This window comes from Episyrphus balteatus, chromosome 1, assembly GCF_945859705.1.
Source record: "Episyrphus balteatus chromosome 1, idEpiBalt1.1, whole genome shotgun sequence".
NCBI lineage: Eukaryota > Metazoa > Arthropoda > Insecta > Diptera > Syrphidae > Episyrphus > Episyrphus balteatus.
The window spans coordinates 290,112-316,817 of NC_079134.1; the positions used below are offsets into that span (position 1 = coordinate 290,112).

General features: G+C 35.6%; 1 protein-coding gene across 11 annotated transcripts in view; it reads left to right on the forward strand.

Annotated features, from left to right (window-relative positions):
* Window positions 1-26,706, forward strand: part of LOC129921017 (muscle-specific protein 300 kDa) — a 152,407-nt gene that overhangs the window by 110,279 nt on the left and 15,422 nt on the right. For 6 of the 11 annotated variants that reach the window (XM_056002628.1, XM_056002627.1, XM_056002623.1 and 3 more), the window contains 4 exons: window positions 1-3,949; window positions 7,940-8,050; window positions 8,334-8,498; window positions 8,905-16,374. The exon at window positions 1-3,949 is cut by the window's left edge and continues 24,419 nt beyond it. In XM_056002628.1, the coding sequence (XP_055858603.1) occupies window positions 1-3,949; window positions 7,940-8,050; window positions 8,334-8,498; window positions 8,905-16,374 (11,695 nt within the window). The remainder of the gene's footprint in view (window positions 3,950-7,939; window positions 8,051-8,333; window positions 8,499-8,904; window positions 16,375-26,706) is intronic. The other 5 variants (XM_056002631.1, XM_056002634.1, XM_056002629.1 and 2 more) reach the window with 1 other exon arrangement.

Sequence of the window (26,706 nt, forward strand, 5' to 3'; positions counted from 1 at the left end):
TTTCATTAATGAAACCCAAATCATACAACATTCTGTCGCCCATCGTTATAGGGACGAATCGATCACACAAAAAGATATTGAGAATATTGAAGAGTTTGAAAACTCTGAACGTTTTGTAGACATTTTAGAACCTGAAGTGGAAGTATCAGAAATTGTGACAATTGAACCAAAAGAACCAGAACCTAAACTTGACGGTACCGTGAAAGTGCCTGAAATATCCAATGTAGAAGTTGAATATTTGCAAGAAGTCGAAAGTACTGATAAACCAGAAGAAGAAATTTTGTCCTGGAAAGAGATGATGAATGAAGATGACGTCTCTGCCAAATCATGGGCATCGATTGTGAAAGACAACGCTGGTGAGCAGCAATTTAAGATGACTGTTGTAGTACCGGCGATAAAATCGGAAGAAGTATCACAAAGAAAATCAAGACCATCAGTACGTCCAACAATACATGTTACTGAAGTTGCTGACTACAGTCATGAAATGGAACAACCGTTGGATTCTGAAGGCTTCCTTGAGTGTATTTCGAAAAAAGAAAAGCATCGCAGAAGATCCAGATCGAGATCGCAACAGCAAAATTATGAAGAGCAAGTACATGAGACGGTACAAGAACCGGTTCAAGAGACAAAGTCAAAATCAAAGAAAAATAAGTCGAAGAAACCTGCTAAGAAAGAAGATGAAGAAAGAACTTATAATCAGCCCAAAGTTGAAGCTGTCGTTTCAACTGAACCGGAGACATCAACTTCTGATAAAACAATTCAGTTATCGTGGTCTTCTGTTGTAATGCAAGCTGAAGAAGAAGAATTGGCACAAAATGACTTTACCAGTCCATTAGAAATTAAAACAGAAGCTCTGAAACCTAAACAAAAGATTCAAAAAACCAAATTTCCTAAGGATGAAGCTAGTGAAGACCGTTTACAAACTTCAAGTATAAAACCTTCCAAAGAGAAGAAGAAAACCAAGAAACCATCCAAAATAATTGATCAATTAGTTTCAGAAAAACTTAAACCTTCAGAACTCAAAACTCCGGAGATTACAAAAGAAGAACCTGCCCTTCATGAAACCGCTGCTTCACAACCATCGAAAGTTACTGATTTAGTACTTCTAGATGAAATTGAAACCTTGAAACTAAAAACAACTGACATTCTTCAAGAAAAACACGTCTTAAGCGAAACAGCTCCATCAAAGATAGATAATACTGTGCTTCGAGAACAACAACAAACAACAGAATTCAAAACGCCTGAAGTTGAAAAAGAAAAACCTGCTTTGCTTCCAACACCCGAACCAACCCCATCAAAAATAGTTGAGGAAAAACTTCAAACTATAGAACTGATAACTCCTGAGATCATTAAAGAAGAACTTGTAATACGCGAAACATCCGAAATAATGATACCATCAGCAACAATTGATGAAGTATCTCAAGAACAACTTCTACCTTCAGAACACAAAACTACTGACATAACTAAAGAAGAAGCTTCAGGTCTGCATCTTGAAGAACAAATACAATCTTTTGAAGAAGAATCTGTAACTATTGAAACAGCTGAACAAACAACTGAAACTGTTACAAAACAGATTCAACTATTAGAAAAAGAAGAACTAACTCTTAAACAAGAGGAGAATGATTCAAGTATAACACATCAAACTCCTGATACACTAGTCCTTGAGCCTGTAACCGAAATATTGCCTATTGATTCATCACTTGAGGAAAAACATTCAAGCAGTGAGGACAAACAGGACCAGCACTCTGAAATAGTCGACAATGAGAGTATTGAACTTGTGACTTCTACTGAAAAGCCGTTTACAGAACCGGAAAAATTACCCATCATATTAGCCGAAAACACAAACAAAGACATTTTGACTGTGGAATCTACATTAGAAGAAGTAATTGATAAAATTGATCAGACCTCATCAAAACCAGAAGATACAGTATCTATTGAAACATCTTCGTTAGATATGACCACTATGCCAGCAGATAAGTTTGATGCTGAAGTTTTGTTCACCGACAACTCAACAAGAGTCATTATTACTAAAACCACAAGATTTGAAACTCCCGTACAAAAAACGAAGTTAGAACAAGAATCCCTTGTTTCGGCTGAACCAATATCTTTAGAAGAACCACATACTTCAACAACAAATATCTCAGAAGTAACACAGATCCCATCTAAAACTGAAAAGATTTCAAAGGAAATGCCACAACACTTGCTCCCAAGTAAGGATGATTCACAAGATTTAGTTGAAGCAGCTGACAAACGTGATGCATCCACGAAACCAATTGAAAAACCTAATGAAAGTAACGTATTTGAATCATTTTCAAATATACCAATTGACAAAAATCAATACGCCCATACTTCGATAACTAACGTACCTGAAAACACCTGGTCAACTACCATTAGCTACATCACAGAATCTAAGGTATCAGAACCTTATACACCAGATATAGATTCTGATACAAATGCGAATGCTTCAACATTTTCAACAACAACATCTGAAAATATTCCACAATTTTGGTCAGCAACTGTTCATTCTTCAAACGAGTCCAACATCATAACAACTCCAGAACTATCAAACGAAAGTGATGCTCTTAAGAAAATCACTGAAGCAATTGCTAGAACAACTGAAATCTTACAAAAACCAGTGAATGAAGTTGAAATTGATTCTTCACCAAAAGTAAAAACCCAACCAAAGGATTTGAATATCCTTGACTGGCATCTTCAAAATGAGTCATTAGTTTTAGATAGTTCAGAAATTAGTTTCATAGCTGATAATGAAAATAGGGAAAACACTAAACACATTCCTGTAGAACCTACACAAAACATTGAATCAAAATCTGACGAAATTCTGTATAACCTTAACCGTGACTCTTTCCGCATGAATATTACTTCTCCGGCAGTGTTTGAAGCTGGATGGGTCTTATTCCTGCAAAAACAAAGTGTGCCTTCTCAGGCCACAAAGACTGACATTTCTGAACAAACAATTAAGACTGATATTGTGAATGTTGACACACAAGAAGTTTCTAACTTTGAACAAGAAAAAGACGCAAAAGCACGACTTTGTCAAAACTTGTATTTCGATAATCTAGTTAGTACAGTACGTTCTCGATTTACCGAACACGAAGAAGAGTGTCGTGTCCGACTAGTCAGCGATTCTGAGCTAAACAAAGATAAGGTAGACGAAGACAATAACGAAGACGAAGACGAGGACGAAGAAATTCAAGACCAAACACCTGCCATTGACATCACAAAGAAAAAATCTGACAAAGATGACGATGATGATCGTAGCCCTGGAAGCAGTGGTTCAAGCGGCACTGTAACACCAACCTCTAAGACTCAAACAAGTATGAGCTGCGCTTCACAAAGTATGTCAGCCGATCTGCCAGGTGGTATTGCAAATTGGCGCGATCAAAGTACTTATATTGCCTTAGAAGACAATAAACCAGATAACTCAGAAATAACAATTTCCACAACTGAAAACAAAAACATATCCACTACCCTCATTCCCAAAGAACTCCCAATTCCCGCACCCACAGATCTTCCAATTCCCGTGTCTAACCTTAAAATCACAGCAAAAATAACGTCCGATGTGATAGAAACTGCAACCAAAAGTGTGGAGCAATTAACAATTCTGCCCAGCACTAAACTAACTCCAATTGTTGTTGCCGCTGCAAGCTCGCCCACAATCACTACAACCACTAAAACAGAAACAGTCTTACCCGAAAGTATGCTCCCAGAGCACACAATCACTACAAAAACTACTACAACGACAACTACAACCACCGATGAGCTTATAGCGCCTGAAATTGCTTCGAGAACGAAACCTTCAATTGTCAAAAGGACGACAAAGACAACGACCACTACTGTGACTGCACCTCCTGGCGAGCATTCCACATCTACAGCGGCGGCGGTCTTAGAAAACAAAGATGTCGTTCTCGAGTACAGCCATCAACAGAAGGTGATAACGATGAGTCTTCGTTTGTTTGTAGCTATAATATTTGCTGCTTTTTTGTTTGGTTTTGGTATTTGTTTTTGGCTTTTAAGTAGTTTGAAATTTATTTGTGATGAGTAAAAAAAAAAATTTATAAAAAAATCTTTAAAAAAAAAAGAAACAATAACATTATCTTAATTTTTAAAAACAATATATTTTTTTTTTCAATTTATTAATGTAATGTACAGAAGAAAAAAAACTATTTTTTCCTATTTTATCTCCTTTTTTTAAAAGCATTTATTATAACAAATGATCTTTTCTATTTTAACTATACAAATCATTTATCATGTTAAATATATACGACTAAACTATACTCTATCGTTCGTATACCATTTTTTTTTATTGTTTATGTTTTAATTTTAATTTTTTTATTACTTAACATTTTTGTTTTAATTTTTGTTGAATGATTGTAAATTTTAATTAAGTAAATATAGTGAGTTGCCTATTCTCATAATATGCATACACATTTATGTAATCAGAATTAAGTACTTGCATGAAATTTTATAAAATTACTATTTTTTTTAATACATAATAACATTTGAAATAATAAAAAAAAAAATACAAATAAATACTAATCTATAGCAAAAGTAGTTTTGATTTTAACACTAAAAACATATTGTAGTTTAAAAAAATGCACAGCAGTAAAAGGTATCCACAAGGTGTTTTTCAATGGGTCATGAAGATAGTTTAGTTAAATAATAAATATTAAACAAAAGCACGCACAAAAGTAACACAATTACATATTTCAAAAGTCTGAGTACACCTTATGTTTGGAAATTGAAGTTAAAGCACTGAGGGACTTAGGTACATTTTCTTCACTCGGATTTGAACAAAACTTGAGAATTTTTATATTAAAAATTCTCAAGTTATGTTCAACTCCGATTGAAGAAAATGGACCTTAATAAATTAGAAAAGAGAGAAAAATAACTCTGGATCGGAAAAATGTGAGACCAAAATCAAAGTTAAACAAAGTTGTTTTTATGTAGTTTCATTCATTCATTCATTCATTTCTGAAAGTGAAACCATTTTGTAACAAAAATAAAAAAAAATGTAGTGGATGAGAATCGAACTTTCATCCCTTTAAAATCGTTTTGAGTTAACAAATTCCTCCTCAATCCTAAGATTGAATACAGTATTGCTGACCTTAAATGTGTTCGCTGTCCTTTTTTAAGATGAATCCAGGATGATAAGCATATTTCATTTTACTTTGTCTCGGTGTAGAATAAAAGTCGAATCGAAGGGACTTAACATATCCCTTTTTAAATGTCATACATTCTTAAAAGTACATTCTCTTGACATGCCATCCAACTTGTAAAAGTCGTTTTCGAGAAAAAAGTTCCAAAAGGAATGACTTCGATTTTTCAAAAACCTTTTCTATCTAAATTCCTACTCTACTCTTCTAATTCTATACAAAATGTTTTGTTTTCGAAAGACTAATATCAAAAGCAATTTCGAGACAGATTTTTTTTCAATAACTATTTGATATAAACAATTCACCCTATAATGAAAGTAAACAAACCTTTCAAACAAACAGGGGGATTAAGAAAATGAGATGCGATTTTTTTAAATTGTTGTCAATGAATTTGTTTTATATTTGAACACCGGATGCAAAAAAGATTTCGAAAAAGAAAAGTTGTTTAGAATGTTTTCGGATGGATATGATTTGTGTGATAGACGACCAAATATTCTGCGTTCAAATCCTGCCTATATCACTTGCAAGGAGTTAACGTGGTCTCCAATGGTATTTCTTCATAAAATGGTAAATGGTTTAATGTTGAAAGTCTGTCTAAACAAAGCAAAGTAAAAACCTTTAGAGCGCATAAATGCCGTATTTTACTGCTCGTCAGAATTAATATCAGCTATACCTAATTGACGTTTCTATATATCAACTATACTTTTAAACACCTCTGTACAAGTATGTTTAACTTCATTAGGTTTTTAGGCTTAACACAAGTTAAAGACAAGTCATTTCTGCTGAAAGACTTATTATCCTTAGATAAAATAGCATTTTCCAGAGAAAACAAATGTTTAATGATTTCAAGCTGTAAAGGATTGTGGGTTGTCAACAGGAAGACATCATAAAACCTAAGGAGTAAAATAACTTTAGCAGTAAGCAGAAAAAATGAATGCAATTCTTTCAACACTAAAAGAATGTAAAGAATTTTTAGAAAACTTTAAGGTATTTCAAAACTGGACAGGTGTTAAATTCCTGAGTAAAAACGGGAAACCTTCTTAATAAATTATCTAATTAATTTACTAACTTAAATGTTAGTAATTAAAAGATTTTTCTTTTATCACATTTGCTATTTAATTTGCAGCTGAGAACAAATATCCGTTTCGTCAAATTGGATACTTTGACTTTTTTTTTATAAACATTTCAAAATAAATTGTAAAGTCATATTTGAAATTACAGTACTGAAATGTAGCTGTAAAATATGATGGCCGTTCTTAATTTTCTAACAACTTTTCGAAGCAGACCAACTTGATAAAAAATTGACTGATAAGCTTTCCCATTGATAAAGTTATCTTGAAGGTAAAAATAATTATTTGTTTGGTTCGGCGAAAATTGATCCGTTTTTTTGATGCTTTAGATACTTTTCATAAATAATTTTTAAGTGTGAAGACACAACTATTTCATACTAACTTCCGTTAAATCGACCGATTATTAAATTAAAAAATTGAGTCTTATATGATGATTTTGTACATTGAAAACCTAAATTTTCTTCTAGAAAAATTACTTTTCAAACTCCTTTTTTATTATCAATAAAATTCTTCAAAACAAATATCATTCCTTTTATAGGCAATTTTTTGTATAATTTAAATTTAATACCTTTTACTGCTAAAAAAAAATACTATGCACTATCTAAAACACTAGAGAAAACATCGCATATAAGCATATTTATACAAGCAACAAGCAACTAAGAATGTATTGAGTGCATTTCGAGTCAGTATCAGCACATATTTCTTCTGAAAATAAGCATTTACTTTTACATATAGTTCAATCTCTTCAATTACTCAAACTCAGCACAAGACCTTATGTCTCAAGTCTCTACATATATCTAGAAAATATTTCTTTTATATCGAAATGCTCAAAATAGAACTTATAAGTAAGTTCAATTTGATTGTCAAGAAAATTATTTCATACAAGCAATTGCAGTGCAACATAAAAACGAGCATAAGGATGTTCTTGCAGAGCGTGGTAATTTACATTCCAGATTTAAATTTACAAAAAAAATCTCGGCAATTTTTAAAAATCATTAAATGATTTTAGTTTAAAAATAAATTAATTAAGAAAATGCATTTAGATATACAAATTTGTGTTGCAGATGAGTTCGATATGTAGTGCGTGAAATTAAAAAAATATAGGCAACACATATATTATTTGCTAAATTGAAGATATACACACTGCTTCAAAAAGCAACAAATCTTAAAACACGAATTGCGTAGGACTCTTTTTTTATACAAATAAACTACAAATTAGGCTAGAAATATATTTTTATTATTATTTAAGTTATTTTTATTAATGCGCTTCGCCTTTAATTAACAATAAAAAAAATAAATAAGAATAAATATTTAATAGTTTAAAGTAATAATATTGAAATAAATAAAAATTATTTTTATAGATACGTGCAAAATAGGTAACAATACAATATTTTAGTGTTAACTAATCAAAGCAAACAGAAAAAAAAAATAAAAACAAAACCATAAAAGAAAGACTAAAGAAATAGTTCAAACTATAAAGAAGCCAAGACATAATTTTTGCATAAAATATTATAACCATTTAACTTCTTTGATTTATTTGAATGTTAACCTAAAAAAAAAAGTTTTTTTGAAATGTTATTTTATGGAAACTAATATATTTTCTTTTTTTTTTTCTTTTCCAAAATATCATTTTACAATTATTTTTATTAAAACAAAACAAAAAAAAAAAAAAACAACAAAAATACATTAAAATAGGAGATAATTTCACAAGAAATTGATGAACTTCTTCAGTCACTATCTACCATTGAAGATGGAATTGGCAATTTGCCAAACACAAGCCTTGAAAATATGGCACATAGCTTAAAGGTAAGTAATTTTGTATTCATGGAATATTAATATTGATTGTTCAGTGATATTATGCATGTGATTAACACACAGGCATATCATATCATTTATCATTCATACCAATCATCCTCAGACATGAACTTTTTTTTCGAGAAAGATGAACTTGATAATGTTCGTCCCTTGGTCTCTGAAAAAAAAAAAATATTAAGAGTTTTGATGAGAGAGTATTGGATATAAGACATAATGTTTCTTAAATTAACTTATTAAAAAAATTTGAATTTGCCTTACACATATGCATTTTTAGCTTATTCTACAAAACCTTAATTCGTATATGGAAGAAGTTGAACGTATTAAAGAGGTCAGCAAAACATTCCCAACAGATCCCCAAACGGACCGAATTCTAAATGAAATTAGGGATCGTATTGATTTCCTAACACTTAGGTCACAACAAGGAATAACTATGATAGAGGTGAGCTATTTTATCTGTTAACCCTAAATCTTTTATTTCGTGTTGGTACGATAGTGAGGTTCGGGTGTTAAAAACAAATGAGATAAATAAACATTGGCTCCCCGTAACAACAAACCACAGACGTTTTGTAAAAAGTTTCTTGTTTAAAATATCAATAGTTACTATTTTTTCACATTAAGTGAAAACATTTGTAAATTAAATTTATACTTTTGCAAATTCAATTCGCCTTTTTGCAAATAAAATTTAATCATTTAATCAAGAAAATTGAAATACAAGTTGAACAGTTGTAATAACATAGACAGGCACTATCGGACCAACTATTTACAAAATTTATAATAACACATTGAATAAAAATATATTGAAATAAAATAATAACAAAAATAAAAATACATTTAATTTTCTTTAGAGCGCACTACAAGAACAACAAAAGCGTAAACAAGAACTTGAAAACTACCAACGCCACCTATCTGAAGTTGAAAACTGGTGCGGAAGTGCTTTCACTGAAACGCAGAATATTGCCAGTATTCCAATTGAAGATCAAATTCCAGCTCTCCAAAGTTTGCTAAGAAATCTGAAAGAAAAAGAATCTTCATTACTTCAAATTCTACTAAGTTCAAAAGACTTGCAACAGCACAATGATATATCGGAATTGGCTACCGTTCTTTCTGAACAGCTAACTTTATTGATAACAACCATTCGAGAACAGATAACTGTGATAACAACACGAATAACTGTTATCGAAACTCAAATCTTTGAAGAGAAGAAGATTAGAGAAGAAAAGAAGAAGAGAGATGAAGAAGAAGAGATTAATAGGAAGAAGAGGGAAGAAGAAGAAGAAAATAATAGGAAGAAGAGGGAAGAAGAAGAAGAAGAAGAAGAAGAAGAAAAGAAAATCAAAGAAATAGAAGAAGAAAAACTGAAAAATCGAATAGTCGTTAAAGAAGTGTCGATAGTTCAAAAAGAATCTCCCAAGACTTCAGAACCTGTTCAAGAAGAAGTAGTTCCAATTGTGCAACAGTCAGAAGATACTCCACTAGGTTCCCTTGTCGATGAAAACACAATTGATTCTACCTCTATGCCTGAAGAAGAAATTAAACCTGCCTTGGTAGATCAATTTGAAGTTGAAACACAAACATCATTTAGTTTCGTGCAACCAGTTGAAGTTGTTGCTCAAACTGAAGTTGATGTACAAACCAGTTTCCCATTGATTGAAACTGTTGAAACAGTTGAAACATCAATGCAAACCCAAAAAGAGCGAAAACCTACTGAAAATATTTTCGTTACTCAAAAAGTTCTGGGAAATAGAGAAACTATCCAAATCGACACTCGTCCAAATCAAGAAATTCCAGACAAACCTGATGATATATTTGTTGAAGCTAGGTTCCATCAAAAACCACAACACGACGTTGATCGTGCTACAGAGCTTGTTATGCAAAATGTCCCTGAATCGTTCGAAACAACTTTCGTTCAACCCGATGAAACAACTACCGAAGTTGTTATCGGTCCTGATGGAACAAAACAAATTATTGTTAAGAAACTCATAAGAACTATCCACAGGACGCAAACTACTTCAACTACAGGAGAGTCTCCTAACACTGCTGAAAACATTCAAGTGATTTCAACAACACCAGAAAGTGGTGATGATAAGAAAGCATTGATGATCTTGTCTGAAGGCATACCTCAGATTGATCCAGAACAAGCTCAATTTGCACCTTTCACTGCCACTGAATCTTCTAGTGTTCGTGCAGTAGTCCAACAGGTTACACGCAAGGTTATACGCAAAACTCGAAGAGTAGTTAAGCGTATTGTGACAATAGATGGTAAAGAATGTGTCACAGAAGAGGTAATTGAAGAACCGGAAGAAGTCGAAGTTACTCAAGAAGAACTACCACCCCAAGTTCAAGTACGAATCGTCCGTACAGTCAACGGACAGGTTGTAACTGAAGAAGAATTTGAACGTTTTAAGCAACAACCAGGTGTTGTGATTGAAGAGCAAGCTCCAAGCACATCACCAACCATGGTAACATCACAGGTATTTGAATTAGACCAAGCACCAGTAGAATTGAAAACTTTTGATACAGCACCAATAGTAGAGATGATAAGTGAAATACCTAGTATCACTAATGTTACAGAAAGAAAATCAGAAAGTTCAGTAGAAATACCAGCCCAGGTAGAAGCAACACTTCCATCAGTTGATAAGTCTACCGTCGAGAAACCTCAACAGCAAATACAACCTGTTGTTGAAAACATCACCGAAATATGGCCAATTGAACATCATTTGATATCAACATCTATTGAATTTTCTCATCGGGATGAACCAGTCCACGATATTGTGGAATTAGAAGAAGAAGAAGAAAAATTAGACTTACCTGTGGAAGGTGTTGTTCAAATTGAAGAAATTTGGCCAATAAATGAATTGACTGGGCATTCTATCGTTTTAGATTCAAGTAAATCATCAAAATCTATTGATGAACCAAAACGACCAGTCGTAGAAATTGAAAAATCCCAGCAAGACGTAAAATCCATTGAATCTGATAAGCCCAGCGTTGAAAAACCTCATGTTACAGAAATTCAGAGCTCTTCAGAAGTGGAACAACCTAAATCAACTCCAATTACAGAACCTGAAAATATATTTGAACCTCCAGAAATTCCTATTGATTTACCAAAGGAAGAACTCCAAATGGTAATACCGGTCAAGATCGATGATACTTCGATTTGTGACACTACACAATTATTCATATCGACAGAGGCTGCTTACAGCAATGAGCCTGTTATTCAGCAAAGTCACAAGCTTGAAGAGCAAAAACCTGAGACTCAAAAACCAGATGTTGATGCTGAAGTAGTAAAAGAGGTCACTTCACTGAAAGAACCAGAATTGGAGCCACAAGAACTTCTAGTTACAGAATTGATTTCAGAGCCTAAAGAAGTTACTGATACATTGCCATTAAAATCACAACAAGCTGATCAGGCTGATGTTGACACTCATCAAACTACAATTATAACAATTTCAGGAGTTATTACTACGAGAAAAGATGAACAAATAGACAAAACAAAGATATCAACAGATGTGGTGACTACATCTACAACTACAGATGTGAAAGTTCAAGAAATTACACCAGTTATTGTTGATACAGTTTCTATCCAGGATGCACTCATCGACGAAACAAAGTCGCTTAAACTTCAAAACGTTCCAAAAACAAACGTGGAACTTCAACAAACCACACAAATGTTTATTGCTGGAGAATCAATGCCATCGGAATCACCCCGAAAATCAATAAAAATGACAGCACCCAGCTTAGACAACACCGGTGAAAGCTTCCTCAAGCTTGGAATGAGCGTAACTGATACGTCAATTCCATCGCCAAAAATCAATTTGAGCATCATCGAAACAAGTGTAACAGAAACCGATGTTGGAGAACCGTCTTGCAGTGATTCTATGGATGGCAAGCGAAATCGAAAGAAAAAGAAAAGAAAAGACAAGGAGCTTTCTGAAAAAATTCAAGCAGAACCAGTGTTGGAACCAGAGGTGAAACCTGAATTGGAACCACAAGTTGAACCAGAGGTAAAACCAGAAATTGAAGAAGAAACTAAATTATCTGTGAAACCTGAAGAAGAAGAAAAGCCATTGTCCGCCTCTGAAATAGAAACAAATCAAGAAATTGGTTATGAAGAAGAAGATTTTACTATTAGCAAAGACGACAAGGTTCCCAAAGAGGATAGTAAAAAGAGACGTAAAAAGAAGAAGAAGCAATCTCTTAAAGTTCAAGAGGATGAAGACTCCTATATCCCTCAATCTTCTGAAGAAGGCAGTGATGCAAAGTCTGTAAGCATTGAATCGGAAGGTAAAATTTTAATTGAAACCATTGAAAATATTAGCCCTGATAGTGAAGTATCCATTATCAGTGAAGAAAAATTAGTTAAAATTATTGAAGAATCAGTAATTTCTCCAAATTCGGACTCTCCACGTCAATACGGGGCATCTGTAGTTATTCCAACAGAAGTAATTGAAGTTACTTATGTTAAAGACGATGAGCAACAAACAAGTCCTAGAGAAGAAACTGCCAAACCTGAAGAAATCCCCGAACAGAAAACAAATGAAACAACCGAAGTGAAGTCTTCACAAACTTCACCCATCCATCGTGTTGTAGTTGATCTTGCACAACAAACAAGTATTGAACCAGCAATCGATGTTCAAGAAGCTGAATCTCAAACTTTCATTGTTGAGTTAGTTGAAAATGAAGCTCAAACTTCTGCTCCGAAAGAAGAAGAGCATGTTCCTACAAACGTAATAAAAACATGTTCAGAAGAGGTACAAACTGATGAATTAGTAACACCTGCAGAAACTGCTGAGATCTCAAGCCAAACTCATGTCATAACAACAACTGAAAAAGAACTTCAGACAACCCCACGAGAATCACCAAAACACATAGCTAAGCCGGAAGAGAGATTTGAAGCATCTGAAATAGTTATTCCCGTATTGGATGATATTGTTTCAGAGTTACGTCTTCCTGCACAGAAGATTCCATCCCAAGACCAAGCAGTTCTTACAGATAGCCCACTAACCGCCGAAACTTCCATGCAAACAGTTGAAATTGAAACAGTACATGATAAAACTGTAGAGACAAGAGACACTGCATCTTCTCCAACCCAACAAGAACTTGTAGAAACTTTTGAGGCCTCAATTCAAACAAGTCCTCTGGAACCTGCCACTGAAGTTGAAGATTCTTCAATAACCGTTTCGTCGACTTCAGAGCCTTATAATGTTGAAGTGCATACAAAAGTTGCTGTGCCAGCTGATACTGACGCTTCAGAAGCTGAACCTGTGCTCTATGAATACAAACAGACATTAGAGTTGCCTAAAAAGCCCAAAAACAAGAGTGACTCAAATGTGGCCGACAGCACAGTCCCTGAAGTTAACATAAGCTTTGAGATTGCTAACAATGGCGTCTCTGAGCACGAAGTTGTTGTATCATCTGTTCAAATTCAACCTGATTCAGATGATGCCAAGAGACCGAAATTGCAAATAATATCTACCGATGATGCTCCCGAAGATTTAGCTGAACCTGATCAACCTCATGAACAAGACAAGATTACTGTAACAAAACAAGTGCGATCTCGTCCTACGTCATTGGTTATGATTGAAGAAGTTATGTCTCCCACTGAAGTCATAGATGTTCCAATTACACCTGGACCCGATATTGAAACCGAAGACTCAAATATGTGGTCGGCAGCAACAAGTTCAATTGTTATCCAAACTCCCAAAGAAGCAACACAGCAAATGCTTATGTCGGAAAGTCTAATTCACTATCCCGGCCAAAAGACAACCACAATTTGGACTGAAACTAAAGATGCAATCGGTGACAGAATTCGGCATTTGAAGGAATGTCCTTTCAAACAGCAAACTCCTTTGAGTAACGTCTTGCACTTGGCTACTCTAAGTGAGCATGTGAAAGATGAACCTGTCGAAAATCGGGTAAAGGAAGTTAACGATTGTTTAGAAGCATTGGAACATGTTATTGAACAAGCCGATACCACAGTAATACAAACAACTGTCATAACTATAATTGAAAAGGTTTCAACTTGGCTAGAAACTATTGAGTACAGAGTGTATCTAATTCGCCAACAATCAAATGAAGGACCGAGCGAAGAGAAAGTTGATGGTTACAATCAACTCGACAATGAACTTAGCTCAATTAAGCAGAGCGTCAATGTCCTTGAAACTAAAGTCGGTAAAGCTACAGCTGTGGTAGATCCTGAATCGCAGAGTCAGATTTTACAATGTGTCGAAACACTCAAAGAGCATGTAGTAGCCGTTGAAGATGTAACAAAGAATAACCAAGAACAAGACATTAAAGATCTTGAAAAGTGGAATTCGTTCCAAGTTCAAGTCCATCAAATGACTACGTTGTTGGAAAGTCTTCAGGAGAGTTTTGAAACAACAGTTTCCGAGGATACAACTCCAGCTGTTAGACTTGCAAGATTGGATGATCTCGAAAACCAAAACATTGATACACTTAATCAAGTTTCTCAGTTAATTAACTCAGCACGATCTTTCCAGAGAGATTTCCCGAATAAACAAGTTCCACAGGAAGTCTACACTTCATTTGAAGTAGCGAAAAATCTCGAAAATAATATCATACAAGAAAGAGATCGTCTTTTGCAGTTGCAGCTTTTAGCTGAAGACTATGAAGAAACTCTTAAGGAATTTGCCAAGATTACAGTATTAGCCAATAAACTTGTCGAAAACCCAATTGTAGCAAGTAACTTGGATCAGCTGAACATCGAAGTTCAAAATCATAGGAAATTCTTTGTGAACTTGAGCCACTGTCGGGCAATTCTGGAATCTCTTGAAGAAAATATAGATTCAGAAACAAGACAGAAACATTATGAGATGCATAAGGAGCTGTATGACCGAGCAACGGTTCTGCTGGAGAAAGCCTCTGATCGAGCCTCTAAATTGGCACAAGCTGCTTCCCGTTGGACCGTTCTGGAAAAGGGTATGAAAGATGAAAGGCAATGGCTTCAGGTAGCAACGCAACGAGTTCCTGACCTGTCTACAGTTACTTCAGCTGACTTTGATCAATATACCACTTTGTACCAGTCGCTGAACACTGACATATCTCATCATTACGTTAAAATGACGCAGCTTTCTAACATCTCTAACAAACTACAAGATCTAGTTCAGTCACCTAATTTGGTTGAAGAGAGCAATGAAGGTCTAATAGTTCTCCTAAAACTGCGTGAAGAAGTTGCAACTTATTTGCATCGTCTGCTAATATTCAAGGAAATTTGGACGCAATACGAAAACCAAACAGAAAAGATGGAAACATTCGTCCGAGATGCAGAAAAGGAGCTAAGTCAAATTCACATCCCAGACGATCCACGAGAACATCCCATTGAGCATATGCGTCAGTTCTGGGAAGTGAAGGCCTACTTCGAAATGCACAATAATATCCGAAACGATGCAGGTGCGACATTTGAAAAAGCACTTGTGGTCATTCCTTTGGCTGACGAAATGCTTCAAAGACAATTCCATGCCCAACTTGAAGACCGTTGGCGAGGAGTTTCTGACAGAATCGAGGGTATCCAAAGTGCCATCATCAATAGTATGTCTTCCGAGGATGTGCCAGAAGAGGATAGACTTAAATTGCTTGAGCGAGAACTACAAGAAATCTATCTTACCATGACCAGTATCAAAGGAGTTATAAAAAGCGAAGAAGAACTAAGCTTATACATTGAACGTATACAAGTTTTAAATACTCGAGTTGGTTTCATTGGCAATGAACTGGGACGCATTGGCTTACAGTCATCTACTGAACCTGAAAAAATTGGACAGCTATTTTCACTTTCACACAAAATAACAACTCAAATAAGTGAAGAACTTGAAGGTGCCACAATTCTCAAGGAACGACTTTTATCCATCCAAGAAGGCATCAATAATTTGCGAAAGAATCAATCAAAATTGTCAGTAATTTTGGATGAATGCGAAAATGCTGAAAAGTTAGGAAGCGACGCGATAGAAAAAGCTGTATTTGATTGTCAAGCTGTCGGAGAAGATCTTATATCGAATTGGCAAGAAATAATGCGTTTGCGACAACTTTTGCATACGCTTCCAATGCAGTTGAAGATGTCAGTTTCACCTATTAAGCTGGAACGAGAAATATCTTTGCTGCAAGATGAACATTCATTCTTGGAATCAAGGTGTGCTAATATTATGACAATTTTGAAGAATCGGTTATCCTTGTGGTTGCGTTATGAAAGGCAACTAGATCTTGTGCGAAATTCTGTACAGGAAACTGAATTTATGATTGAACTACTGAAGGTTCATGGACAAGTCGATTATGAACGGCTAAAGAAAGCTACAGAACGTCTTGAGGTAAGTCAATAAAATAATTATATCCTCTTTTTATATACATATGTATTTTCTGGGCTAAGTAGAACAGTTTGAACACAGCTTTTTAGAGGTTTAAAATATTTCTAAATTTTCACCATAAATTTCTTTAAAGTAGTTTTACGTCCAATGATTAAAAATTTTAATATTCTTTTTCAATTAAATTAAAATAAATTTCCAATGTCGAATAAGTAAACGTTGCCTCGTTGTTTATCAGAGATGGACTCAAAGATTCTTAGGCACACCCGTGTCATGTTCAAATCTTTTGAGATTCTACCAAATCGATCTCCTAGAGCTAGTCGTTGAATCTTGATCAATATAATCTTTTGTCATGTAAAGTAACGATACTTTTTTAGAGGTTTTCGGTTCCTGAAACTCAAACCTGAAATCTGAAATACACTATCACGTCATATTTGAAAGAAATAGCAGTGAAAACAATGCAAAAATATTTCAAATCTGCCCACAAACTTTATTAAAAATTCAAAAAATGACAAAATGTTACGGACACCTTAAAACATCATTGCGATTGGCCTTTAAATGTCGTGTGTATCAAAGGATACAACAACTAAGGAAGCTGCGACGATAGAAACATAGTCCTTGTGTCCGTGTGCGACATTAGCACGACAATTTATGGTAAAAGTCATTGAGGAACTTAAACTCTTATAGGAGGGCAGCGATGGCACCCAAAACTATGCTCACCGTCCGCTCCTTATAATTATAGGTATGTGGTTCAAGCGTTTTTGGCGATCTAGAGCTCGTGCTCGTACGATGTGCCCACTGACGACGATGGTAGAAATCAATTCATTTTTTTTTTATGGGATAAATTTTATATTTTGATATGTATGTTTGTCACAAATTTGTTTTAAAGGTTGAGTCGAGGTACCGATAATGGAACTCCTTGAATAAACCTCAAATTCCTATGGTGGGGGAAACAATGTCCTGAGAGCTCCGTTTCCAGACTGTGTTCGCTGTTCCTACAAAAAAAAAATAAAGAAAAATTGTTGATTAATTAGTGGGAATGGGTTAAATTCATTAGTACTCACCTGTTTGTTATGTTTTTTTGTTATAATCGGCGCAAAATGTAAATTTTTTTTAAAGAAGTTGAATCGACGTCATCCACGCGGAGCAAGAAACCAAAATAAAATGCAAAATAAAAATGAATGCGTTCTAAAGCGAAGCCGAATATGTCTACGATCTAATGAGAACGTAGATTATCTACCGCACCGACTACCGAGGTGGATTTATGAATTAGGTTTGTGGATTAGATAATTTGGGCTTAGAACCCATTTCAAATATTTTTTTTTAGTTGCAGGAATAGATGATAGAGGGCGAAATAGATTCTTGTCTGAGAAAAAGAAAGACAATATGACGTCATTCGATTAAATGCTGCATTAAATCGGATGATGTCAATTGCACATAGAAGACATAGTGGGGGTTATGTATGATAATGAAACAGCTAATAGCGCAGGATGGTCATGGGTTGAGTATACCATTGAATGATGGTCATTTCTGTGTCAACCTCCAGATAGTGTAGAGTACCTAGTGAGTTTTCTTTAAGAAGTTCGAACGTGGTAAGTTTCACTTACGAGATAAGGAAAAAGTGCAGTGCGGCAATTTTTTAAACATTTTTTTTTTCGAAATAGTAGTTCCGCCGGAAATAATATAAGCCACATACTCTAAGGAGCAAATAAAAAAACGTTGAATACAGGAAGTTGAATAAATAAATAATAAATTTTCAAAAAAAGAGGGTAAGTGATAATTTCTTAAGTTATTAAAGACATGACCTGACCCCAAATCCATTTAATAGGGAATTGGCGGTCACAGACAAGGTCGTGGCCGCCGAGGTTTAATCCTTTTTGAAGGATTTTTTTTTTTTAAATCTTTATGAGATCCAGTTTTATGGTGTATTGGAAGGGCACACCACCCTAACGACCTCCAAATACCCTACAGAGAAAATTGGAGTTCAAGCTGCGCACTGAGCCCCTGTTCTGTAACTTTATCACTGGCGATAAACGTTTTTCAAAGTTTCTATAATCCATTTTCTTCCATAATTAAAGCAAAACTTCTTTCAAATTCAAAATTTATGAATTAAGAAATTAGGATCTGGAACGAAGTTTCTTTTATTTTGATAAGATTTAATGGATCTTAAAGTCATTCAAAATATTTTATCGCCAGCGATAAAAGTTACAGAACATGGGCACTGGATCGAGAATTAAATTCGGTTTGGCAAATATATATAGATATAAATTACCTAGCCAAATTACAGCCAAATAGAGCGGGAGTAGCTCCGTAAGAGTGATAGAACCTCGCTTTTGGCGAACACATAAAAAAAGTAAATTTTAACAAAATCTAAAACGTATGTACGAATTTTTTTTTTTTTGGCGTGATATTGTGTTTTTTTGATTTTTCTTAATTTACATATATATATATACTTATACCTATTTAAAATTTATTCTTTAAATTTTCAATTTTTTTTTGTTCAATGGTTTTTTTTGTTGTTGAAAATTAGTGGCAACTAGGTTTTGAGTGATCTTAAAAGGTAAAAGTTTTGAAGTGGTGTCGTAGGGCATTAAAACCACGAATAGCCTTTTCCTCCTTCGTGGGCGAAATTCGTACCTTTTTAGAGTATATAAAAACCGCTATAGACTACTATACAGAGCTCTATATAGGTAGGGAAATTAGCGAGAACGCGGGCGTTTATAAGGCCGAGAAAAGTAAGGTCATATTTTTCATTAAAAAAGGGGCTAAAGGTTTGCCATAAGGTTTAATGCCATATGCCAAATTTGCTAAGTTATAATTATTTTTTTTTGTTCACATTTTTTAGTCTGCCAATAATTTTTTTTGCTCATTGAATTGTTCCGTTATAAGTTTAACGTAAATTTCTTTTTTTTCTGTTATTTATTTTATTTTGTACCTTGTGGTATCGAATTCAAGATATTTATTTTTTTTTCAAATCCAATGCGACCAAAAAAATTGTAGTTGATGATTTTTCTATTATGAAATTTCGAAAAATTATTCTTAATAATAAATGTTTGTGAATCACGCCAATGCGAATTTTTTTTATTCAAACTTAAAAAAGTTTGAGATGACCTGTTAAGGATTTTTCAGGGGGTGGAAAGGGGCGGATAAGTGTTCTTCAACTAGGATGAAGTGAAGGCGTGAAGAAGATGCCTATTGAGGGGAGTCCCAACGGACGTTATATGGGCTCCAGGCTGGGAGGGGGCAATGCTGCAAAACATCAGCAGCACAACGGTAAACTGGTCATGGTTGGAATGGTAAGAGAAGTATAAGTGTTTTTTTTTGTTTCTCCTTGTTCAAGTGAATGGCACGATTTATGTTTTTTTGTTGTGGTTTTTCTCGTATCCCAGGACAAGATCCCCCCCATATCCGGCGAGCTAAGCCGTGTGTCGCCAGCGTGCCAGTCCTGAGTGTCGAATCACCTATTTCCTTTTTTTATCCTATTCTACCCTACACTCCTACCTAATGAAAAATTTTGTCATGGTCGCACCGGCCATCCTACCTACCCTATTCCCTGCTCACTTCCGATCCCTGTTCCTTAAATCCTTTTGTGAATCTTAACCCGCAACAAAAATGGCGCCCAACGTTAAGTGCAAGTTTTTCGTTCCTGTTTGGAACTTTTTATCTCCGTAGACTCATACAACGTAACGTATGTCATGATGGGAATAGCTCTTAAGAATGTCCAATCATTTGCGACGCTGCGTTGGATGAGACTACTGAGATCAGAATGTTCTAAATTATATGTTGTCTACTATTGACTGCGTTGGGAGAATCCGAATTTCGGCATGTCTTTAAATAGAAGGTTTTGACGTACTATTTAAATCGCGGCAGACTTTTGGGTTTTAACAGCGTAGTCAACGTCGTGTTCTCACCTGTTGAGGCTAGTGAAGCGGTGGTGAATTGTATGTCTTGCTCAGGATAGCTCTTAAGCATGCCCGACCAATTGCGACTTTTCATCCCCAATCCACTAACAACAGCAGAGGTGAACATTGTAATGTATCTATGTCGTCGAAAAAAATTTCTTCTGCTTTCCAACCGAATGGGTCAGTCTACGAGGTAGATAGATAGATACGCCTTTACTTCCGTTCCGTAAATAGGCAAACAAAATTTTTTTTTTGAAGACAACCGCCTCCTACACCCCCGTATGATATGATACAAAACCCCGAATACAAAATCAATAAAGAAAAAAATAGATCATTACAAGATCATTTAAAATAGTTAAAAATTGAATTTGAATAAATCGTTTTTTTTTGTGTTTAAAATCAGATTGGTTATCCTTCGAAAAGAATAGTTATAGTTGACTTCGTGAATCACTAGATTTTGGGTTTAGAAATCCAGTAAGATTGACTTAGTGAAATTAATTGATAAATATTAAAACATATTTTTTTTCTTCAATTTACTATAAGGTAAAAGTATCTATTTTAGATAATAGATAGTTTTTATAAAATAGTAATAAGATATAGGATAAGAAGGTGAAGGTAATAATCAGTTAAGTTTTTGTTATTTTAGTTTCAACGTTTTTTGTTTTTTTCGGTGTTGGGTTTTCCATATATAAAAAGAATAAAAGAAAAAACATTAGTTTAGTTTTTTTTTCATTCATAAGTAATATTAATTACTTATATAATATTAATTACATTACTTAATTATATAGTAGGTTTTGTTTCAAGATATTATTTTTGTTTTCGTTTCAAATCAATCATATTCTTGAAACAGCTTTTATTTTTTTTGGTTCTGGGGAAATTTTCTTTTGAATAAAGATTGAAAAGTTCAATATTTTTTTGTTAATTAATTTAATTATTTCATTTATATATTTCATTTGTTTATTTACGTTTTTCGTTACTTTTTTTTTGGATTTTTTTTCTGTTGCTGTTAGCAAAGGAAAATTTATATATTAAGTTCAAGCCTAAGCCTGAATTAATTTTTGAGAAATTGTGTTTTTTGTTTCAATTTTTTTTGATAAAGTCAAGCATTTCAACTAAGGTTACATTGCTCTGCGTGGTTGGTTTCAAATTTTGTTTTTTTTTATAACGAGTTTTTTTTTTGCGTTGCCAATAATTGGGTATGAGACCCGAGAAAAAATCAAATACTTCAATTAAAAACATAAATACAACTAGGGGTAGAGTAGTCACGCGATCTTTAGCGAAAAGAATATTAAACAATACCAGTAACATGGCACCCGTGAGACATTCTCCGAAAAGCACTCCAGCGCCTCCAACAGCTGGAGCAAATTTGTTTAACTTCCCTCCTCCACCCTTGCCTAGACCTCCTAGTGAGGCCAGGAATACCGAATCTCTTTCAGCACCATCGTATAGCAGCTTGACTGGGTTAGCTTCATCGGTGGCTGGACAACCCGACGGGTCAGATACCTTGGTGCCAAGAACTGACGATCCCCAATCAAATCGTCCGTCTATTTCAAACGACTGGAGGCTAAGTTTAGGGAATAATAGTGTTCGAAATTTAGGAGCTGTAGGTAATCGCGAATCCGTAGGTAATCGAGAGCTCGGAACTATGGATTGGGTCATGGAGTCAAGGCGAACCCGAAGCCTGATAGACAATTTGTGCGCTAGAAACACAGAGCCCCCAAGCGATCCAAACCTGGGAAACCTTGTTGGTTTCGAAAGTGCAGGGTTGCAACCTGTTACTGAACCGGTTCCAATTAATACACCGTTCCAAACGTCCGCTAGGTCCCAAGCGAACGAGCCAAGACCAGCACCCCCTTTAGGTGAAAATTTTATGTTAGGAACTGGTGCTGTACGCAAACCAGTACCACGAGCTGTAGATATGCGAACCAACACGTGGGTTCCACCTAACAGAACCCTAAATGATCCTAGAAATGAACCACATGAACAGAGACCTGTTTTTAATAAAGAATACAATACAAATAGAGTCCACCGTGAAGATGAGTTGGTAACGGAAAATCTAAATATACCAGCTGAATTAAGAACCGTTATAAATCTTGCAGTAGTTAAAGCCTATGATTCATATACAAGTTCTATGATAAGTGAAATTTCAGAGTCATTGAAAGTAGAGGTTAAGAAACATTTCGTTGAGTTTCTCGCCGATATTAATCATGCGGTTCGAGAAACACCTCCCACCGAAAAACAAATGCCAAAGCTTAGCTCTAATAAAGCTAAGCCAAAGCCAATCAAAAATAACCAACTAACTACAAACGTACCAACTAGGCAAGAACCATTGGTAAATCAAAGCCATAATTTTGGAAATGATTTCTATCAGCCGATGAACGGCAATACACAAGCGTATAGCGCACCTCAACAGTCGTTTGCTAACTTATACCAGCAAACCGAAAATCCTCCCGAAGAGTTGTATAGACAGCCTAATCATCCTCCTTATAGGGTACCTATCAAGGTGGATAAATGGGTAATAAAGTTTGATGGCAAACCCGATTCACTCACGGTGGAGGATTTCATATTTCGAGTAGAGACTAAGCAACGTCAGTACAACTGCTCATGGGCTGAAATTATTCGAGACTTTCCTCTTCTTCTCGTACCCAAGAGTAGTGCCGAGGATTGGTACTGGCGCTTTCAAAAAGCTAATTTCCACTTGGATTGGCCCATGTTGCGTGAAGCATTATTGCGTCAGTTCCGAAACCCAAAAACCGATATGGATGTCATGAAGGACATAATGGACAGGAGGCAAGGTACTTGGGAAAACAGCGAAGATTACTTCAATGCTATTGATAAGCTCAAATCCCAACTCAGAGTACCAATTTCGGAGCTTGATTTAGTACGAGTACTAAAAAGAAATTTAAACGATCGAATAAGTGGTCTTGTGTACCCACAAGCCATTTACTCGATCGATCATTTGAGGTTCGTTTGTAAAGATGCTGAAGGAGTTGTCAATTTTAGAGGACGAGATGCTCAAAAACATAATCGACCACCAGGCCGATATAATGCAAACGAAATATCCTATATTGAGGAAAATTTAGATGGTCCGCCAGAGGTCTTGGCGGCATATCAATATACCGGGTTCAAACCTAAAAATAATAGTAATTTCGGCGAGGCGAGAGCGCCTCAAAAGGATTACAAGTCTTCAACTAAAAATATAGTATGTTATGGTTGCGGTCAAGAAGGAGTTATCGCACCGAAATGCCCTAACTGTCATCCGGAAAACCGTCCGAGGAACACGACATCAGTGGGGGTGTCGTGTTCAACACAGACAACCCAAGAGGACCTGGAGAAGAACTAGGTGAAAATATTAATAAAATTTTAAAAAGAAGTGAAAATGAAAAAGTAATAAAAGATGTTAAAAACGATGAAAAGCTCACGCGTTTGAAGCCTTTTCACATTAGGGTTAAAGAATACAATTTAGCTAGAGATAGGATTTTTAATAATAACCAGGATGAAAATGTTTCAAAAAGAATTTTAAGAACGCGCGAACGTTTCAAACTAAGAAAAGAAATTAAAAATAAGATTTTGTCTACGGTAGTAGATACAACCACTGATCTCAGACCTTACGCTAAAATATCTATAATGGGAAAAGAAATTTTAGGGTTACTGGACAGTGGGGCCAGTGTTAGTATTCTAGGAAAAAATTGCATGTTATTTGTTAAGCTTTTAAATTTGAAAATCACCCCTTACAAATCAGAGGTTAAAACAGCTGACGGTAAAGGTCAGATAATAGTAGGAAAAATCAAAACTGAAGTAATCTACAAAAACAATACCCAAGAGATTACGTTTTATTTAGTCCCCAATTTAGACCAGGAGTTGTATTTAGGTGTCGATTTTTGGAGAGCGTTTCAGATAGCCCCAACCGTAGTAAGTTCCATTTCCATTCCTGAGGAACCCGGCGAAGTAAAGAACGCGCATCAGCTAAATCCGGAGCAAGAAGAAAAGTTAAAATCAGTGAAAGATAAATTTTTGGATTATGACCGCCACGGTCTAGGGAAAACATCACTGATGGAGCATGTGATCGATACCGGAGATGCGGTTCCGGTCAAGCAGCGTCACTACCCTGTTTCTCCTGCGGTACAAACCGTTTTGTATCAAGAGATAGACAGAATGTTGGAGCTCGGCGTGATTGAGGAAAGTGAGAGCCCTTGGTGCTCACCCGTTGTACTTATCAAGAAAACAGCGGAGGACGGGAGCATAAAACACCGTTTTTGCCTCGATTCGCGTAAAGTAAATGCGTTAACCAAAAAAGATGCTAATCCACTTCCTCACATCGAAGGGCTTCTCAGTCGTCTATCTGATACCTACTATATCAGTAGTGTAGATTTGAAAGAAGCATTCTGGCAAATACCGCTTGAGAAGGAGAGTAGGGAGAAAACTGCGTTTGCGGTACCGGGGAGATCCTTGTACCAGTTTACGGTCATGCCCTTTGGACTGTGTAATGCTGCCCAAAGGTTATGCCGTTTAATGGACAAGGTGATTCCTGCACGACTCCGGGAACGCGTCTTTGTGTATTTAGATGACTTGCTCATAGTTAGTCCCGATTTTGATACCCATATAGCACTTTTAGGTGAAGTAGCTGAATGTCTGAGAAAGGCGAATCTCACCATCAACTTAAAGAAGTCGAAATTTTGTTTTAAGGAATTAAAATATTTAGGCTTCATAGTCGGTGGTGGGATGGTGAAGACTGATCCGGCTAAAGTAGAAGCCGTAGTAGATTTTCCGCTACCCAAAAATTCACGGCAAGTTCGCCGTCTATTAGGTCTTGCCGGATGGTATAGACGATTCATTAAGAATTTTTCAACCCTAACCGCTCCTCTAACCGATACTCTTAAAGGGAAAAATGCAAAGTTTCGAATGACTGAAGAAGCAATAGTAGCTTTCGAAGAATTAAAAAAATCATTAGCCAGTTCACCAGTACTTGTGCGACCCGATTTTTCAAAAAAGTTTTATATCCAATGCGATGCATCTGATTCAGGGATAGGTGCGGTGTTGTTTCAAAGAACGGATGTTGGTGACGAACACCCGATCTCATATTTCTCCCAAAAACTGAATTCCTGTCAACGAAACTACAGCGTGACCGAGAAAGAGTGCATGGCTGCGGTGATGGCAGTTAAAAGATTCCGGCCCTATGTCGAGGGTATGGACTTTGCTATTATCACCGACCATGCCAGTTTGAAATGGCTTATGTCGATGAAAGACCTTAGTGGCAGACTAGCGAGGTGGTCGCTAGAATTGCAATCTTATACCTTCGACATAGAGCACCGAAAGGGATCTTTAAATGTAGTGCCTGACACTCTTTCTCGGGTACATCTGGATAGTTTAGAGATAAAAGACGTAGCACCCATGATTGATTTGGAATCCGAAGAATTCCAATCAGATGAGTATAAACAATTAATTCAAATAATTACCGACCGCCAAGATCAATTACCTGATCTGAAAATAGAAGACGGTTATGTATATAAACGGTTCCTACCGATCAGTTACGAGGGAGATTATTTTGAACATAGCTGGAGACTATGGATCCCAGCCGAAATGACCGAAGAGTTAATTTCCAAGGCCCATGATCCTCCGCAATCCGCTCATGGTGGCGTTGCAAAAACCCTTCACCGGCTTACGCAGTATTTTTACTGGCCAAACATGACGGTCCAAGTGAGAAATTTTGTGTCAAATTGTTCCGTGTGTAAGCAAAGTAAAGCCAACAACCAAATACTTCGTCCCCCTATTACTACGAGTTTTGTTCCCGATAGGCCTTTTGAAAAATTGTATATTGATTTTTTAGGACCGTACCCGAGATCAAGACTTGGTAATGCATATATATTTGTAGTCCTTGATCATTTCTCAAAATTTGTTTTTCTTAAACCTTTAAGATCGGCAAATACAAATAATGTAATTAAATTCATGCGTGATGAAATATTTAACGCGTTTGGCGTTCCACAGGTCATTCACTCTGACAACGGCAAGCAATTTGTGTCGAAAGATTTTCAAAATCTTTTAGAGAAATATGGCATACGGCATTTGAGAACCGCAAATTATTCACCGCAATCAAATGCATCCGAGAGGGTGAATAGAACCTTATTAGCTGCCATTCGCTCCTATTTGAAACAGGATCAGCGAGATTGGGATGTGCACATAAGTGACATCGCAGGAGCTCTGCGAAGTTCCATACATTCATCTATCGGCGTATCTCCCTACTTCGCGCTTTTTGGGATGAACATGATGACGCATGGGAGTTGCTATGAACTCGCCAAAAAGTTGAATATGATAGAAGATAATGAGTTGTTTATCTTGGCAAGAAAATTACGGTTGCAATGCGTGAGAGACCAAATTAAAGAAAGTCTAATCAAAGCTAATGAAAAGAGTGCGAAAACATACAATCTTCGATCCCGCA